Source organism: Macaca thibetana, chromosome 12 (genome assembly GCF_024542745.1).
Source record: "Macaca thibetana thibetana isolate TM-01 chromosome 12, ASM2454274v1, whole genome shotgun sequence".
Classification (NCBI taxonomy): Eukaryota; Metazoa; Chordata; class Mammalia; order Primates; family Cercopithecidae; genus Macaca; species Macaca thibetana.
Window position 1 is genome coordinate 53014020 of NC_065589.1, and position 13805 is coordinate 53027824.

Below are 13805 nucleotides of genomic sequence, written 5' to 3' on the forward strand. Positions count from 1 at the left end.
TTAAAACACTAACTGAATTTTATTATATATATATATAAAATAATCTCAAGGGAAAATATGGAATGTGAAGAAATAAAAATATTATTGAGAGAACAGTGCTGTTAAAAGTGAGATTTAAAAGACAGGAGATCACAGCATGGCATGTAATTTGTGCTCGGTGCCTGTCTGCTGAATGAAGAAATGTTATCTGAATAAGATTATTCAAAAAAGACCTTGTTTCATTGTAAATTACATTAAAAAATGGCTCCTTTGGTTACTTACCATGCCATATTCACAATTTTAAAGTTATTATCTACTTAGAATCTGAGGTTCTGGAATAGCTATATAAAACACATGATTTTCAATAGTTTACTTTCAACAGGTCCTAGAAATAGTATTTTTAGCTCTTAGACATTCAAATTAAAGATTTTTCCTGTGCAGTGGTAAAATGAGTTGAAAACAAAGGTCACCATTTGTAATTACTTATAATGTGCAAATTTTCACATATGGTACTCGTCTTTGGGAAATATAAAAAGTTGTGTCCAAAGGAATATTAAGTAAATGTTAAGTAAAAGCAGCTGCTACCATTGTACTTAATGTCAAGAAGGGATTTAGTAACTTGAATGGAAAATATTAATCCTGATTTGACCAGAAGTCAATTCAAATAATGTTCTCGTGACTAAACACTGCATTTAGTTATAAAATTTATCATTTTCATAATCCCCTAATTGCAATATTTTTCTTAGTTTAAATAGCAATATATTCATAAATACTGCAAGTGAAAAGCTCAAGCTAACGTCAGCTGAGACCCCAGTGGTAGGGCACATGGCACAAATCTGGATTTTAATCCACTAGAAGAAAGGTTAGGAAGGAAAAAAACAAACAAAAACTCCAGAAAGGAAGAACTAAAACAATGGAAGTAACCCCCTGATTCCAAAATCTGTCCCAAGCTCTCATCGGAATTTTTTTTTTTTTTTTTTTTTTTTTTTTTGAGACAGAGTCTCACTCTATTGCCCAGGCTGGAGTGCAGTGGCCAGATCTCGGCTCACTGCAAGCTCCGCCTCCCGGGTGTATGCCATTCTCCTGCCTCAGCCTCCCGAGTAGCTGGGACTACAGGTGCCCGCCACCTCGCCCGGCTAGATTTTTTGTATTTTTTAGTAGAGATGGGGTTTCACCATGTTAGCCAGGATGGTCTCCATCTCCTGACCTCGGGATCCGCCCGTCTCGGCCTCCCAAAGAGGAATTTTAATAACTGAACAATCCTGATCCTACTCCTTATTCAAACTCTTTGTTATAGCTTTGAGAATCTTCCATTATCCAGCCCCACCTTCCCCCAACTTTCTTTACACATACTACCTCATATTCTGTTCCCGTCATAGAATCTTATCTCCTTAATAACCATGTTCCTTCTAGCTCCTGGGCCTTCTCACATACTGTTCCTCCAATCTACACAATTCCCTAAAATCCTTCTAGTTAATTTCTATGCAGGGAAGCATTACCTGTCCCACAGATAATATTAAGTCCAACTGCCAAGTTTTTCCCTAACTCCTTATATTTAAAACTTATGTCTTAAAGCTCATCACATTCTTGTTTAACTGAATCTTCCTTACTAGCCTACACGATTCATGAGTTGGGAAAGTATGTTTTATTTGTGACTATCTAGAGTACATCAGGCCTTATACACAGAAAACCCTTAATATTTCCTAGTTGAAGGAAGGGAAGGGAAAGGAGGGACAGAGAGAAGAGAGGAAAAGGAAAAAAGGAAGAAAAAAGGAAGGAAGAAAAGAATGGACTGAAGGTCTACAGAAGAGGAGTCTACTCTACTGTATTTAGAGAATTTAGTATCATGGAAAGAATGCCAAGATAAAGACAGGGAGAGAAGTGGTAGCTAGTACGATTCTTGGGTATGATATCATTTTTGCTCTACCTTCTCACTAATCATGATACTAGACTCAACTGATCATGGTCCCAGAACCCTGGCTCTGAAAGGTTCTAACACAGCACTCTGTGACATACAATAGAACTCTCATCCCAAGATACCTATATTTTCTTCATTGATTTCTTTTTTTTTTTTTTTTTTGAGACAGAGTCTCGCTCAGTCGCCCAGGTTGGGGTGCAGTGGCCAGATCTCAGCTCACTGCAAGCTCCGCCTCCCGGGTTCACGCCGTTCTCCTGCCTCAGCCTCCCGTGTAGCTGGGACTACAGGCGCCGGCCGCCACCACGCCCGGCTAAGTTTTGTATTTTTAGTAGAGACGGGGTTTCACCGTGTTAGTCAGGATGGTCTCAATCTCCTGACCTCGTGATCCGCCCATCTCGGCCTCCCAAAGTGCTGGGATTACAAGCGTGAGCCACCGTGCCCGGCCTTCATTGATTTCTATTTCTGGCCTCCAAATTCAATTTAATCTTGACTCAGCAAATGAAAAATGTTTTTCTCAACAGAAAAATTCCCTTTCATAGATTAAAAACTGATCATATTGACATTGTGAGCAATCATTTACTATGTTAGTAATTATCCTGTATCATAACACACAATATATTATTTAATCCTCACAACAATCCATGAGAGACTGTCCACACTTTTTAATAAAAAGCTAACAAAGAACTGTGGTTAGAACCCAGGTGAAGCTTCAGAGGTCTTGACCATCAATGCCTCTTTTGTCTACTTTAGGGCAATGTGAGAGAAAGTAAGCTTGATTCCAGAATATTACCTGGAATATTCTGGTAATTGATGGTAAATGGATTTTTAGATGAGGTCTATTAATCATAATCCTAGGAACCTGACACCTTGGGACCCGCAAGGAGAAACAATGCAGACATTCCCCAAAAGGCAAATGGAAGGATACCTGCTGTTGTGAGGCTGCAAAGGAACAGTCAGCAAGGTAAGTTTCCATCATAAGCCTGTACACTGTCCCTATTTCCTTGAGAACTTGAAATAACTATGATTTTTTTCTATTTTCAGACAATTCTCAGTTCATTTCCCCGGGCAATGCAATTCAACTTTTGTGGACTTACTGTATTTAAAAGTTAAGTCCCCTCACCTTTAAACTGCATAGTTGTGTCATTTAAGTAAAACTAAAGACAATCACAACTGTGTGAACCTTATTTGCATCATGATTCAAAACAAATCTTTAAAAATCTGACATTTATGAAACAATTATAAATTTGAACACTGAGTATTTGTTATATTAAGGAATCTATACCTTTAAAAAGTTATGACAATTTTATTATGGTTATGTTTAAAATATGAGTATCTTTATCTCTTAGAGATACATACTGAGATGATATGCCTATGATTTGCTTCAGAATAATAAAGAAAGGGAAAGAAAGTGAATGGAAGTATGGATGAAACAGGACTAACAGGACTGACCATGAGATGATGGGTGGTGAAATGGGGTAATGGCTTTATACTTAAAAATGTCTACTTTTGTGGATATTTCCAAAATAACAAAATACAATAACCATTCCCACTTAAAAAAAAAAAAAAGGTGACAAAAAAAGGCTGAAGAGAAAAGCTTTATGGGGGCTTTTCATTTTGGTATTAACAGTGGTCTTTATCATTTTAAATTGATACTGTTTTTATAAGGCTGAATAAGCTAAGGAAAGAATGAAAAAAAATTGGTCAAGTATCTAAGGAGTTTATCACCAAAAATAAACTCCAGATGACGGATTACCTTTAAAAATTTTCCCACACACTTGATATAATATTGAGATACTTAGATACCTGTATATGATTGGAGGTATAGTTTTAGTCTCATTTTCTGCTGGGTTAGATCACCAGAACGTAATATTTTGTGTTTATATTAAGTGTCCTAGTCAATTAAAAACATTCATCATATTATTTTGGGACATTTATTCAGATAATCTAATTTAAACATGGCAAGTACTATTTTAATCAAAGACAGATCAAATCACCTATTTACATAATAAAAATACCCACTATAGTTTATAAGTTATAATAAATAATACATCTTAGAAGCAAGCCTTAAGTTATACTGAATAGAAACAGTATGAATGAACAACACTAAATTGAATTGCCAATAATACAAAATTTTTTGTGTTGTGCTACATATTTTGGAGACCAATTTAAGAAAGGGATTAGTTAAGATATTAAAAACACCAGTTATAACTGTTCCAATGCAAAAGCTTTTTAAAAAAGTTCTACAACAGAAAAGTCATTAAACATAAAACAAAACAAAAGAACATAATGGTGGTTTGAAACTGAGAAGATGAATGGAAAACCTATAGCAAAAAACTTAGTAAATCAAAAAACAGTTAAGGCTTATATTAAAACAAACAAAGAAACAAACAAAACAAAATAAAACGAGCCCCGCCCCAACAAAAAACCTAAATTAGCAGGAAAAAAAGTGTTACCAAAAAAGGTACTTTATCCAAGCCAAAGGTATTTTCCGATCTGCTTTTCCATAAATAAGAAGTGAAAAAAATTCTTTTTGAACAGTGAGTCATATAGAATGGAAATAGCTGAACATTCAAGTCACATGCAAGCTCTGGAAACTTACTTCAGTTTTTCGTCTTCACTCAACGTCTTCCACAGTTCTTCAATTTGTAGTGTTGCATCCTCTAAACTAGTCTTAGGATTTTCTATGAGAAACTGAGCACGATGATCTTGAACAAAAAGAGCACTTGCTGACATGGGTTTCTTGATTACTCGATTGCTAAGTAAATCATAAGCTGTAACTTTTCCAGATTTATTATCTATTACAGTTGATTTTTTGTTACATGGATCTTCATTAAGATTCATTTGTTCAGGACTTGGATGATTATTATTACTTACTTTACATGGTAAACTTTTTTCAGGCACTAAAATTTTCACAGGTTCAATATTCTCTCCCACTGAATTTTTAAGTATATTTCCCCTGCTCCACTCATCTGCAGAAATTTCCAAAGAGTTTTCAAGACCTGCTTCTTCCTCATTTTCCCCACTCTCAGCTATATGGTCTTTATTGTCATTTTCTGACTGGGTGTGCTTAACGGAACCTACAAAACAAGTTTTACTATATTCCGTCTGAGTGTTCTCCCATGATAAATTACTCATTGAAATGTCTTGAAATGCATTCTTAGTGTTTTTATCAGTGTTAGAAATTTCACTACTACAATGACCATAACCAAAGTCACCAGCACTTATCTGGTGATTTAAACAATCATCAGTGTTTTTTCCAGATTCATCATTATGCATATCATTTTGGAACGGAATGACTGAAGTATCAACATTTGAATAATTCTTTCCAGATGATTCCATTTTATTAAAAAGCACATCTGTTTCTGCTGTTTTACTAAGAACGATGTCAGCTGCGGAAACATCTGTTTCATTATTTTCATAAGAATTTGTACTAGGTAATGGTCCATAACAAGTCGTCATCAGATTTTCAAGAGCAATTAAAACAGATTCCTAAAAATACAAATTAACAAATGTTAGGGGAAATTATGAAAAAATAGACAAGATTTTAAATAATAAAAAAGAAAAATATAAACAAATCTTTTTAATATGAAAACAGGAATATATGTTTATAAATAGCGTAACAAAAAATTATCTGAAAAGAGTTACCTTATTTTGTAATAATACTTGACTTTTATCTGGTGTTAAATTTACATCAACATCAGCTGTAGGAACGTCGATTTTCAGAAAGAAAATAGGATACAAACGAGTAGATTCCTTTAGGCATTTCAGGTTGTAATGATGTCGGATTAACTAGAAATACACGTAATAAATAAAAGAAAAAATAATATGTAAATAAAGAAAATATCACCAAACTTAAAGTACAATAAAAACAAGCAAATTCAACTGAGAAATTGAGTAGATGCAACTGCTTATTAGGAAAAGCATTATCATAGCTGGGCACAGTGGCTCATGCCTGTGATCCCAGTACTTTAGGAAGCCAAGGCAGGGGGATCACTTGAGGTCAGGAGTTCAAGACCAGCCTGGTCAACGTGGTGAAACCCCATCTCTACTAAAAAGTAGAAAAATTAGCAGGGCATAGTGGCAGGAACCTGTAATCCCAGATACTTGGGAGGATGAGGCAGGAGAATCGCTTGAACCTGGGAGATAGAGGTTGCAGTGAGCCAAGATCATGCTACTGCACTGTAGCATGGGCAAAAGAGCAAGGCTGCATCTCAAAAAAACAAACAAACAAACAAACCAAAAAAAGTGAAAAGCATTATCTAAGTAGTAATACTCCTTTGGAGGCCTTAAACCTAAATGAAGCACAAACATTCATAACAAGTACAAACATGCAATGAAACTGGCTTAATAATTAAAAATCACAATGTCATGTAAGTTCTGAAGGCTTAGGGTTCAAATCAAAACTCTGGTGTGGTGGCTCTGGCTTGTAATCCCAGCACTTTGGGAGGCCGAGGCGGGCAGATCACTTGAGTACAGGAGCTCGAGATCAGCCTGGCCAAATGGTGAAACCCCATCTCTACTAAGACTACAAAAAAAATTAGCTGGGCATGGTGGCAGGTGCCTGTAATACCAGCTACTTGGGAGGCTGAGGCAGGAGAATTGTTCAAACCCAGGAGGCAGAGGTTGCAGTGAGTCAAGATCACGCCACATGCCATTGCACTCCAGCCTGGAGAGCAAAACTCTGTCTCAGGAAAAAAAAAAAAAAAAGCAAAAAAACTACTAACTCTCCAACTCTTAATTTCCTGGCTATGTGGCCTAAGAGAAACATTGAACATTTGTTTCCTCACTATAAATGGGGATGCTAATGCAGTCCAGAATTGCTGTGAAGAATAAGAGAGACATCATATATCTTTTTATCATGCATAATGCTTAATAAATGATATTGTATTTCTTTTTCTTTGTTTTAGAGCAAATTCTTGGAAGTAGTCCTTGTTACAATGTGACAAATTTTCAATTCAAATAATTTTTTTTTTCTAAAGCATATTACCTTTAAGATATCTTTTTGATGTACTGGTCGACTGTTTATGAAGATGAAACTTCTTTCTGGTGTTGAAAGACTAGTGAAAGAGTGGTCTGCATCACACTTTGGAAGAAATCCACTGAGATAAATCTATATAATAATTATAGAATATGCAATGTCAACAATGTAGTTCCATGGGTCTAGCTATACACACTTTGAGAGGTATAAAAAAAATTAAAAAACAGATTTTCATCTTAAGGTCTAAAAAGCCATATACTTCCTGATAACCACGTCTCAAGTATTAACATTAAATAAAATAGTAAAGCATGCTACACTGGTGCTGTGTGCCTTTTTTGCAATTCTATGGAAAAATTGGCATTTATAAAATCTTCAAGAATGGTTATACTTTCAGATATTTAACTGTCATGGGACGTACAGCATTCACTCTCTACTCAACCTTTTTCTGTCTTTTAAAAGTTTCCTCACATTGTGACTTTTCTCTGGCTGCTTGTCCTTTTCTCTTTAACCATCTTTTCCTATAAAGAAGTTGCTGTTTCTATCTTCATTCTTAGTATGCTATATAAAGCCAATCTTACTGGGTTTTCATTTCTGAGTTAAAAAAAAAAAATCTTTTACTCTGTATTAACTTCCTCAGAGCTAAATACTGATTGTACTGTTGTACTTTAGCTTCATTTTTGTTTAGAAAACTCTTTCTATAAAAATTTTACTGGTTATTTATATGCTATCTTTCTCTACTTTACAAATGTATAAAGAGGAAAGAGAAAAGGATACTAGAAAAGAATACCAGAGAGAAGAGAAAGACATTGAAGGGATAGGAAGCAGAGAATATGCTCCCACTTTTATCTTTAGTTAACGAACACAGCTAAAGACAACATACTATACTGTTAAGGATATAAGACAGAGCCAGATTGACAAGGTTTGAATCCCAGTTCTACCACTAGCTACGTGATTTTTGTAAAATTATTTAAAATATATGCTTAAAATCTCTTATCAGCAAAAACTAGAACTAGATGTGTTATTAATCTGTCAAGGAACACTAATAGTAAAATTTTAGCTTAGGTTGAGAAAAACAAGCAAGTCACTGGCGGTACTATTTTTAGTTAAGCAGGAACCGTGGGGCTCCTTATTAACATAGCCTGTAAGCTGCCACCTATGTCTATGACTATCCCTGTCCTTGGAAATAAGTGTTTAAGGAGATGCATTACCAGTTTTAGAACACTAAGTGCATTATTGTCACAATGCCAAATTGTGCCAATTTGAAAAAATAAATTAATCTGTATAATCCATTATAAAATGATACTACTGAATTAACTGCAAAACTTCACAGCATTTAAAAATGGTTGTATAATTTATCAGGTAACATGAGACCCTTCTTAAAGCACCTGCTGGGCATCAGGGAGAGCCTGTTTAAGCCTCTGAAAGACTTATTGGGTTTGTGACTTTAAAAAAAGTCTGCCCTGAAAGGATAAGAATAAAGAATAAAATGAAGAAGAAATATGTAATATTGCCATTGATTTCCTTTCACACCATCGTGGTTGGCCACTGAATAATTACTATTCTAGATCTTGAGCTTTAAAAATGGTTTAGGATAATCTTAAGAACAAACTATGTTTAAGTTACATGGCAAAGTAAAATAAAACAGTAAAGTCTTATAAAATGCTATAAAAAGTGAAAATCAGGCCACTTCATGGAAAAATAACTTGAGACACCAAATCAGTGCAACAAAATTAAAAATTAGGTAAGACTTTACAAAATTCTGTACCCAAGTGTATTACTCAATTTCCTAAAAAGCAAAACAAAAATTGAAGGCAAAATACAACTACCTCTCTTCCTTAATTGCTTCTCAACTATGGGCCACCTCTCTCTTCCCTTCATCTCTAATCCCCTATAAGCAGGCTTCTACTTCAATAACCAACTCCAAGGGACACTACGCAGCCCTTATCTTATTTGACTCCCTGCAGCCCGACACCCTCACAATTCTCTCATCTGGGAAGGGTCTCACTGAATGAATCTGTTTCAACCTTCTTTTGGTCCTTCTGCTTCCTCTCTGATGCCTCCTCTTCATTCTGGTTTGCTGGTTTCTCCCCTTTTCCTTACCTTGTATAAATGATGATGGTACCCAAATTCCATTATCAGGCCCCTTTTTCCTGTTCTCTAGTTACTCTTCCTAATTTCATTCACATCTACTCAACAACTACCCATACACCAGTGATGCCAAGACACAGATGTATGTAACTTCTGTTTCTTTCACTCCCCAGTGCTTACCATCTTCAACTGGCTGTCACAAAAATATTCTCAATGTCACCACATTCAAAACTTGGTAAAATATTTCATCCTACTTCTATCCTGCTAGCTCCTCCTGTACTCCTTTACTATGATAAGGGGCTGTGCCAGCTACCCAGTCTGTCAAACCCATTTCCTCTTCTTAACCCCGATTATACTGATGTAACCCTGGCTGGTCTCCTAACACTAATTCTTCTCCTCTTTCAGTAAATCTCCACAACACCATGAAGTTACATTTTTACAGTAGTAATCTAAGTACTTTTGGTCAGGACAGTGAAACAAGTTCATGTGAAACCCCCTTCTCTCCCATTCCAACTGCAAATATATAACAGTGATAAAAAAAAAAAAAAATACAAATTTTCAAAAGGCCACCCACATAAAAGTAGTTAAAGATGTTATGATTGCAAAACATTAAACAGGGAGTGACGGCTAAAGTCAAATGTCCTATGTGGTCTAGGATCAGAAACAAGATGTGTCAGCTGGAAATTCAATTCTGGTACGGAAATAAGGACTGAAAACACCCCATTCAAGACAGGGGACTGAAATCAGTCTTTCCATTTAAAAAAGGGGGCTCATATAGCACCTCTTCTCCAAAAAAAAAAAAACACAAAAAATAGTTTAAAAATACTGTGGCCACTGTCTGGAGCTGCTTGCCAGAGTCACAAGAACAGAGACAACTCCAAACCAAGAACAAGGCTAAGCCAAACTGGCTAAGAAAAGGGGCCTGTAAAATCTTGGCAGGATGAGGCATGAATTACTAATATGATACCTGCTGTTGAATTGGGACTGGCAAGTGAACTATCTGCCAAACTATGGGAAGGAAGTGGAAGTTGGGGAAAGCAACAACAAAGCAACAAAAACAATAAACCGGCATTCAAGATGATTTTGAAATTAAATTTTCAAAGCATATAAAACATCAGAGAATTAGATAATTTTGTCTCAAGAAAGTAGAAATGATAGAGTAATATGAAAAGGACTTTGAAATTATTAGTATATGTAACATGCTTTTAAAAAAAGAAAAGTAGCATCCACTTAAAACAAGGTAAAGAAATTAGAATTGGTAGCTAGAAATCAAGTTTAGAAGAGAAGAATATGAAAACAAATAAATTGTAAATCCTAGAAACAAAATATATAGTTTTGGGAATTAAAATCAGGCAACGATGAGGAATTTATTCCGAACTTAGCATAAAGTAATGCAGAGATGGAAGTGTCAAAGAGAAGACAGATGTCAAAAAGGTAACTTTGGGAGCTCCATCAAGCCCACAAAGTCACGATGGGAAATGCCTCACAAAAGCCACCAGAGCAGCGGCCCTGTTGAGATCACCACCAATAATTAGTTCTTCCCATGTGGGGTCACTGTAGATGGGGGCGGGGGGAAGTACCCTCACATTATGGGAAGAGATATATAAAGATTCTCTACATCCAAGGTTCCCAATGGCCAATGGCACTGTCATTCCAGACTAGTCAAGAGGCCTTGGTGGCCAAGTTGCACATCTTAAAGGTATATAATGGGGACAGAAGTGAGGTGAGTGAGGACAATCACTAACTAGCAGTGGAAAACAACTTAAGATTGCTTTTGGCCAGGGATGGAGAAAGGGCTCAAAGGAATTGTGATATAGGACCAGTACCCTTCAACCATACAAGCCCAGAAACAATGGAGTGATGATGGGTAGCTGGTGGCAACATAAATACAATACTTTAGACACACAGTGCAACAAGAGAAGAGGGATTTGGTTAGATGATCACTCTCACCAGAGAGACACTCAAGTTTATCATTCTGGCAGCCTGTGGAACTGGAACACTAACACATGCTTACCTAATTCCTTCAATCCACCATGCAAAAATAACCACACAGAGGTGCAGCAAAAATTATCATATCTATGAAGGACTACTAGGAGTCTTTATGCAATTCTATCTGTGCTTGCCCACTGAAAATAAAAATTCAATGGGCAAGCACAGATCTGGCAACACATCTCAGAACAGATGGGAGGAAAAGATTTCCAAGTATAGGACTGATTCATGTGATAGTCCCATTCACTCATGAAATCATAGCTGACCAAAGTCAAGATCAGTGCTTTTCACACTTGAATGAGCACCTGGGGACCTTGTTAAAATGCAAATTCTGATTCAGTAGATCTGGGATGAAGCCTAGGATTTTTTATTTTCAGTAAGCTTCCAGGTGATGCCAACACTGCTAGTCTTCAGACTAAATTATAATAGCTAGAATATCCAGGGCATGATGGTAAAGGTATCAAGTCTAGATCTCCTGCCATAAGCTGCCTGGATTACCACTGTAGGCAACAAAGTACCATGAAGCTACAAGGAATCCAGCAGAATTTAGACAGTAACCTTGCCATCCCAAGTCAGCAACCGTAACCAGTTTGAAGTAGCACTGGAGTGTGTCAAAACTAGAAAACAACTCTTCAGGGAGCTCTGAAAAATAGGACCCATGTCACATCATGGCCAACATTGTAGCTGGCCACAAAGGTTGGCCTGAATTGTTCCCTGGCAAAGAAAATCCCAAGAATTACCTGAGTACAAGCTTCCATCCAAGATTTTAATAAAATGATAAGCAATAATTAAGAACTCAATACTACAAAGAGAATGGGAAGGGACCTAGCAGCAGAAGAGGTTGCAACAAATTATGAAAAAAAAATGGAAGAGAAGAAAAGAAGCCAACTGCTTAGCACAACTCCAGGAACAGAATTAGGACCTTGATTACTCAACACTAACGTGGAACCTGACAGTCAATAAGCCCAGCCACAAACACCATGTTCCCAATTAGATTTCTTATTCCTGGGGAAAGACAGGAGAATTAGAGGACTGGAGGAAAAAGACCTGACAGGTAAAACAAAACTGACCTCCTAATAAACAGAAATTATTAAAGGAACAAATAATTTAAAAACAAAAATAATTATCTTTAGAGAGACCCAAGTTTTGTATCCATAAAACAGTAAGTATGAAAAAGCAATAAAAAATACTCTTGGGAATTAAACATAACTTTTAAAATAAAAAAAAAACATTCAATAGAAGCTTGAAAAAACAGATTTCTCAAAACTCATGGAAAAAACTAAAGATGGGAAACCTGAGAAAATTAACAGGAGGTCTTAATGACAATAGGGAGTTTCATAAAAAAAACCAGAAATTATCAAAGTGATAATGGATGGAAATACATAACCTGGGGCTGAGAAAGAAATGAGCCTTCAGATTCAAAAGATCCACATCAAGTGCTCAGCACAATAAACAAATAATAAAAGACACACAGACACATCCTTGTAAGGATGAAGGACAGATCCTAACAACTTTCAAATAGAAGAAAACGTACCATCTAGAAAAAAAGAAATGGGCACTTTGGGGGGCCAAGGCGGGCGGATTCTGAGGTCAGGAGTTCAAGACCAGCCTGATCACCATGGTGAAACCCCATCTCTACTAAAAATACAAAAATTAGTTGGGTGTGGTGGTGCTCACTTGCAATCCTAGCTACTCAGGAGACTGAGGCAGGACAATCACTTGAACCTGGGAGGCGGGGGTTGCAGTGAGCCGAGACTGCGCCACTGCACTACAGCCTGGGTGACAGAGCAAGAGTCTGTCTCGAGAAATACAAAACAAAAAAAAAAGAAGTGGAATGCATTGTTTCCCGTTAGCAAAAATGGATAGTAAAAAAATACTCAAGATTTCAAAAATTAATTTCAATCGACAAGTCTATGTCTGCCAGACTATCAACAAGAGAAAGTGCAAGATGAAATCATTCTCAGGCATGAAAATTTTTAGTTGTTTTTAAAATGTGTTTGTTTTGAGACAGGATCTCTTTCTGGCCGAGGCTGGAGTGCAGTGGCAAGATCTTGGCTCACTGGAACCTCTGCCTCCCAGGTTCAAGCGATTCTCCTGCCTCAGCCTCCCAAGTAGCTGGGATTACATGCGCCTGCCACCATACCTGGCTAATTTTTGTATTTTTAGTAGAGATGGGGTTTTGCCATGTTTTGGCCAGGGTGGTCTCAAACTCCTGACTTCAGGTGATCCACCCGCCTTGGCTTCCCAAACTGCTGGGATTACAGGTGTGAGTCATCACACCCGGCCAATTTTTGTATTTTCTTTTTTAGAGACAGGGTCTTACTATGTTGCCCAGGCTGGTCTAGAACTTCTGGCCTCAACTGCCTTAGCCTCCCAAAGTATTGGGACGGGTGTGACCCACCACGCCCAGCCACAGACATGAAAAATTACCTCTCGTGTCCCCTCTTTCTGTGGAAGTTACTTAAAGATATGCCTCAGAAAAATGAGTATGGGGCCAGACCCAGTGGCTCACACCTGTAATCCTAGCACTTTGGGAGGCTGGGGGGGTGGATCACTTGAGGTCAGGAGTTTGAGACCAGCCTGGCCAACATGGTAAGACCCTACCTCTATTACAAATACAAAACTTAGCCGGGTATTGTGGCTGTAGTCCCAGCTACTCAGGAGGCTGAGGCAGGAGAATCCTTTGAACCTCGGAGGCGGAAGTTGCAGTATGCAAAGATTGCACCACTGCACTTCAGCCTGGGTGACAAAGCGAGACTTCATCTCAAAAAGAAAAAAAAAAAAAAAAAAAATGAGTATGAGTGCCAAGAAAGAGGAAGGCATGACATACCAATAATGGAACCTACCATCATT

The 13805-nt window shown here is 37.1% G+C and overlaps 1 protein-coding gene across 13 annotated transcripts in view; it reads right to left on the reverse strand.

Annotated features, from left to right (window-relative positions):
• PMS1 (PMS1 homolog 1, mismatch repair system component) overlaps window positions 1-13805 on the reverse strand; it is a 141385-nt gene that overhangs the window by 66583 nt on the left and 60997 nt on the right. For 12 of the 13 annotated variants that reach the window (XR_007718310.1, XM_050751866.1, XM_050751861.1 and 9 more), the window contains 3 exons: window positions 6885-7007; window positions 5543-5686; window positions 4497-5386 (listed from right to left, as the gene is read on the reverse strand). Coding sequence is in view for 12 of the 13 variants with exons in the window: in XM_050751866.1 (XP_050607823.1) it covers window positions 4497-5386; window positions 5543-5686; window positions 6885-7007 (1157 nt within the window). In the remaining variant the exon portion in view is untranslated. The remainder of the gene's footprint in view (window positions 1-4496; window positions 5387-5542; window positions 5687-6884; window positions 7008-13805) is intronic. The other variant, XM_050751867.1, reaches the window with a different exon arrangement.